The 6,364-nt window shown below is 44.6% G+C and overlaps 1 protein-coding gene across 1 annotated transcript; it reads left to right on the top strand.

The window, feature by feature from the left end:
* The first annotated feature begins 2,288 nt into the window (after nt 1-2,288).
* mymk (myomaker, myoblast fusion factor) lies at nt 2,289-5,812 on the top strand. The gene is made up of 6 exons (XM_031838848.1): nt 2,289-2,423; nt 2,970-3,084; nt 4,172-4,320; nt 4,987-5,103; nt 5,340-5,480; nt 5,615-5,812. Exons 1-6 carry the CDS (start codon nt 2,289-2,291, stop codon nt 5,810-5,812), a joined length of 855 nt encoding a protein of 284 aa, XP_031694708.1.
* The last annotated feature ends 552 nt before the right edge of the window (nt 5,813-6,364 follow it).

Below are 6,364 nucleotides of genomic sequence, written 5' to 3'. Positions count from 1 at the left end.
AAAGGGGCTTTTTCCACACCAGAAGTATTTCCCACTGGACCCAGTGCTGAGTAAATGTCTTTGTTTTAATGGGAGTCACTCAGCAGGACGGGCTCAACGCCACATCCCACATCCACCACAAACACAAACCCATAACAGCTGTTTTAATGTCCTCTGCAGGATTCCATCTGTGGACTTGGAGTGGGACTCTAGTCCTGTTTAAAATCTTATTTTCAAAGAAAAAAAAAGTTTAATTCACAAGAGGAGTAGCCTGCCATAAAAAGTCTACACAGGAAGTGACAGATAAAAAAACAGCAGTGAGCAAACACGCCATCTGCAAAAAGCTGGAATCACCAACTGTTCATATTTTCCTCTCTCAGTTGATATAAAGCATCAGAAACTGGCCTCAAAGCGTTCCTCAAGAATCACATTCAAGCTTTACTTCCTGTTGTCATTTGGGCCGACCTCAGACTACACACCTGTGTTCAAAGGATCCCTTACGTGATGTAAGTCATCAATTCTGGTAAGAGAATCTCCTTCCTAACCCACACGAAGTCACAGGTGGAGCAGCAGGTGCGGATCAGCTGGTTGTGAAACCGTCTCAGTCTAGTCCTGATCCTCTATATGAACCAGTCTCAGTGTAGTCCTGATCCTCTATCAGACCTCCATCAGTACAGAGAACATCAGAGAGAAGATGGTCTGTTTCTATAGAGTTATTCTTAATGCTCATCATCGAAGCCACCGGGTCAGATTCTGGTGAAACCAGATGAACTCATGCAGGTTCACCAGAACCTCCTTCAGCTCAGACTCCAGCAGAGACCGGTCCACCGTGGAAAGTTTTCAGATTCATTCATTTAAATTATCATCTAACAAAATCTAACAAATCTATGATTCTGTGACTCCCCATGTCGTTCTGATATATTTCTCTGGTTTTCTTCTGTCACATAACTAGGAGTGTAAAAACTATGTCAAATTATTCCAAGGGACATAAGTGGGCTAGTCTGTTTATATTCTCTAGTATCTTATAAAGGATGGTAACTAGTGCATGGTTATGGGTGTATTAATAGAGCCGGATACAGAAAAGCATATTCCTCATATATCATGAAAGACACCTAGAATGGCACACAAAGTCGGAGAGAAGTCTTTGTGAGATACATTTTTAAATCATGGAGATGTAATACCTTTTTTTCCTAAGGCCCTGTTAAAGCTATTTTTATGTGCCTGACATCTTCTTAATGTAAAGTTTATGAGACCAGAGTGTGCATTGAGCCGCACAATGAGGACGACAGCCAGGAAGTGATAAAGCTTCTTTGTTGCAGATGCCGGGTGAGCGCCATTCACTGGATTGAACAGGCAGCCTGTCGTGGATGTACAAAACAAACTGGATACAGCGTCGGAGGCGGAGTGCTCAGTGGCGCGTGAAGCAAGAAAAGTTTGATAACTCTTACGTCGAACTTCCACATCCAGAGGGGAGCGAACTAGCGTTTCCTTTAGCCCCGCCTCCTAATGATTTTTAAAAAGTGCTATTCAAGTGTTAGTAGAGGGGAAATTCAAGGCTTCAAAAGAACAGACATCCAATGGGTGACGTCACAACGACCACGTCCACTTCCTACATACAGTCTGTGGTTTGGCCACGATGTCAGATGTGCTTCCAAGCTTGTTGCTCTTACTGGAGGCTTTGGCCAAATCCACTAAGGACACTACTTCCTGTACTAGCCTTGAACATTGACATTGTACATTAACAACATACAGCAGAATCGTTCAGCATCAACATTATGAGCGTTATAAGACTAGACTGGTATTCGTGATGCTTTTTAAAAACTCAGCTCCATCCAGCTGAAACCGACCCACAGAGTGTGAGACACCGTTCTGTCTGTTGCCTCAAACAATCAGTGAGAATAATGTAGTTTGGCCCGGCTGTAAATAGTCCGTGGATATGCTGCAGCTTGGCATGCCAGCCCTGCCCAACGCCCCTCCCATGTTGCACTGGTATGCAAACAGCTGCCCAGCCATGACTCTGCACACCCAGGCCCCCGTGGGCCCTCCAGCCTTAGGGAGACGTTTAAACTTTAAAGGGCCAAACTGGACAGCTGGGTGAGTTCATGCAGCGTGGGAGTGTATATGCATCCTGTTGCTCATCCATTTAACCACTAGACTCACTCGTCACACACAACAAGGACTAAAGGACCTGAGGAGCTTCCTAACTTATTCATTCAGTTTTGACACACAGCTATCGTCTAAATAAGATCAAAACCTAGAGGATATTTTATCTTCAAGCCTCCACAGTTTCTCCTTGAGTTGTGTTCAACATGGGAGCATTTATTGCCAAGATGCTGCTTCCGACGGTCAGCAGCCTGGTGTTTCTGCCGACGGCCAGCGTGGCGGCCAAGAGGGGCTTCCATATGGAGGCCATGGTCTACTTCTTCACCATGTTCTTCACGGCGGTGAGCTTCTGGTTCTGTCTTCATGTGACAGGCTGAAACCTGTAGAGAAACTTGGGCGATGGACCGAGCAGTGTACAGTAGCTGAGTGCTTTCATGTTTTAAAAAAATTGCTCATATGAAGTTTTCCATGTTTTCTTTTTGCTGTTCAACTCACCGGTACGATATTCGATCAATACAAGTATCAAGAAATAATCTATATCTGAGAGACTTCAATCAGAGGTAAGGTTGGGGTTAGCGCGCTCTCCAGATTTCAGACTTCTCGGAGTTAATTAAACTGAAATATTGCCACGATCTCTCTAAATAATTACACATTCAGATGTTTTGTGCGTCACTCTGCGCTGATAACAAAAGAGAGAGGAGACAACAGATGTTCTGGACTGAAAGGGTAACAAATGGAAGTTAATTGAATTCAATAGTTGTATCCAGCACATTTATTTTATTCCAAAGGCTGATCTATTTATGAACCGGTTAAATAACGTCTTGAACAAACCATTCACCTCCTTGATGCTGCGTCTGTGTGACTTGAACTTGTGTGTCTCTCTGTAGATCTACCACGCGTGTGACGGACCAGGACTCTCCATCCTGTGTTTCATGAGGTATGACGTCCTGGAGTACTTCAGCGTCTACGGCACAGCTCTCTCCATGTGGGTCACACTGATCGGTAAGTCCTGCTGGAGTACCAGTCAGTCCATAATCATGACATGAGCTTGAGAGAGCCAGCGCCAGTATCGCTGCCAGGCCTCCCTCCCGTCTTCATTCCACAAAGGTTTCTTTTATTTACTTTCTGAAAATGTTGTACTTGCTTTTTTGTGTGTGTGTAAATTCAAGCTACTAAAGCACTTAAAAATACTCGCTGAATAATAATAATAACTTCTTGTTATTCAACTTGCACACTTCCCGAGCACACGGTCGAAAACAACCAGCTCCGACTGCAGCAGTTGTTGATAACACATGTTGTGTCTTTGAGTTCAGCTCGCATGTGCTCGGCACCCACCCTCTCATATGATCACACACACACACACACACACACACACATTAATACATTTGCTCCTACAGCCGCTGAGGTTTTGCATCAAGGGCTTTAAATCACGTGCTGAAGGGCCAAATGCTTCGACAGCTGACTCCTCTGATTGGTCCGGCCTCTTCGGCAGACAGTGTGCCGATTGTAAAATGGTTAAATATATAGTTTAAAGATGTCACCAGAATGGAGACGGTTGATCATTACAATTCTAAACATCTGTGGTGACCAGGTCTATTTATTCCAGAGCTGTTTTGATGTGGTGCAGTGTTTTCTCCAGAATGTGTAAGTTCCTCGTAGGACAGCAGAATACAAACTGTGACTCGTGTCTGGTTTGGATGACGTAAAATGCTCAGACTCTCGGGCTTCTTGTGCCTGATGCCGAGGCTACCATCACTTTTTAAATCACTGTACTTTTAACTTTTCAAAATGCAGGATTTCTGTCATTTTTACTGATGTTGTATATCTCACATCAGTGCTGACTCTCTGGAGTTGTAGGGCTTCTGGTTAGAGCTACAATCCGGTCTGGACCCGCACTTTAAGTGTGTACCATTAATTAGTTTGTTTATCTTATTCTGTTGTAAAATCTCACATTTTTTTATTTTTAATTAAGCTATACCAATTCAGAACGGGAGGTTATTGATTATATAATGAGCCATTCTTACTTAAATGAAAATAAAAGTAGTTTTTCACACGTCTCTCACGTGCAGTATGTGTCTCTCTGTCTCAGCTCTGGGCGACTTTGATGAGCCCCAGCGCTCCAGTATAACCATGTTCGGAGTGCTGACCATCGCAGTGAGGATCTACCAGGATCGCTGGGGCTATGGGATCTACTCCGGACCCATCGGATCCGCTGTCTTCATCATCACTGTCAAATGGGTGAGTGGCCTTAGAAGGTCTTTGTGAGGTGGCGTTAAAGCTACGGGTGGTACTGCGGAGAAACCAGCAAGAGTTCAAAAATGATTCAACCTAAACACCAAACACAGTTTTGCCAACTCTCTTCCAATGGAAGTAGCGAGCAGCACTAGCACCAACATTCCCTAAACGTAGGGAGAAGGTTGTCAAATCGGCAACACTGACTGAAATGATCGTAATGAAATGATTTTGTTTTTGATTCAATGAGAATTTCAACAAAAATAACAAAAAAGCGTTTTACCAACCCCAGCTTTGATATAAGGTGATAGCATATTGTGAGCTCACGTGGTAAACAGATTATTAATTCTTCTCCGTCCTGGCCACATCTTTCTTCTACTCCATCTCTTCCTTATTCTCTTCCATCTCCTTCATATCATTCTTCTTTATCATCGTCTTCTTCATGCTCTCCCCCTGCGACAACTTTTACTTTTGTCCTGTCCTTTTAAAAAATATATATTTTTGAACTTTTCTCTTCTGCAATGTTCTCCCTTCTATTTTCTCCTCCTCTCCACTTTGCTTCTCTGTCCTCTTGCCAATCCAATCAATCAAATCACCCTTTTGATTTTGCTGTGTGTGTGTGTGTGTGTCTGATCTGTGGATGTCGTTGATCTGAACTCCCGCTGTCTGTAGCTGCAGAAGATGAAGCAGCTGAGGGCGGTGTACCCAGAGAAGACGGTGTACACGCAGCAAGTCGGTCCAGGCTGCTGCTTCGGCGCTCTCGCTCTGATGCTGCGTTTCTACTTTCAGGTGACTGTCGTCAAAACAAAACTAATAAATCTTATAAAATACCAAGATCTTGGCGAGGCAGAGAGATTTCTACATTCTCACTTACTTACAGGGATTATTAGCCAATCACATGTTTTCATCTGAAGCAGCTCATCTTTTGCTCTGCATTAATATACTCATATATATAAAAAGAATATCTTGATATGTTGAGATAAACTTCAACATTAATGACGTGTGCTGCGTTCTCTTGACTGCAGGAGTGGGACTACGCCTACGTCCACAGCTTCTACCATCTGTCTCTGGCCGTGTCCTTCGTCCTGCTGCTGCCAAAGAAGAATCGCTACGCTGGGACGGGACGAAACGCCGCGAAGCTCAGCTGCTTCGCTCTCTGCTGCTGCGTATGTTACGTTTAATAATTCATATGTGAGAGCAGGGCAGACTTGCATGGACTAGACAGAAAGTGAAAGTTTATATTGTTTGAAAGTGATCCTTATGTCGCCCTAACCCTGCTTCCTAACTGTCCCCTCTCCAGTCCATTTCCCCCGGTTCTGTCAAAGAGAAGACAGTCAAGTCGGCAAAGAAGAAGAAGAACAAGTTGTCTCGGACCGTGTGGACGGTCCCAACCGAGCGCTGCAGCACCCCCATCCTGCCCGTTTACACCCCCCCACCCTCCACGCCTGTCAAAGGCACGAGCATCAGCAAGCTCAAAGAGATGAACGGCTGGAAGTGAACGCCGGAGACACGACTGTCAGCCGGTCCGGCGTTAGGAGGACTTCATCCTGAAGAACAGGTGTAGATAGTGGTTCTGGGGAAACTCACCAAATAACTGTCAGCCAAATATTGATAAACTTGTTCGTGGCTGGTAAGTTAATCTTCTTCTGCAGGAAACCAACCATCATGTGGACGTTCCTTTCTACTCCAAAGAAAAACAACACACATTTTTGGCTGGTAGAATATTTAAGGTCAGCAGCGACTTCAGGAATCTGTTAGCCACTGTAGCTCGTAGCAGGTAAAGAAACAAAACGTGCCCTGATGTGGTCGTCAAATTTGAGGACAAGAACAACAAAAGGCCTCCGGTGCCCTCAAAGACCCGACAGGAACGCAGCTGTCCCGACGCCGAGGACACACACAGCAGCGGACGGCGGAGACGGTGGCTGAGACAAGCCAGTAAAACTGACTGGGAAAATTTACGAGAAGAACAAACAGGCAGATGGTTTATCTCTCCAAAATATATAAATTGTCTTTAGAAATGTTCCTCGGGGGAGACCCTTCGTCTGCTCCC

This window comes from Anarrhichthys ocellatus, unplaced genomic scaffold (genome assembly GCF_004355925.1).
Source record: "Anarrhichthys ocellatus isolate YVR2014 unplaced genomic scaffold, GSC_Weel_1.0 scaffold1069, whole genome shotgun sequence".
Lineage (NCBI taxonomy): Eukaryota > Metazoa > Chordata > Actinopteri > Perciformes > Anarhichadidae > Anarrhichthys > Anarrhichthys ocellatus.
The sequence above is the reverse complement of the archived record's forward strand: the minus strand, read 5'-3'. Positions and strand labels throughout refer to the sequence as shown.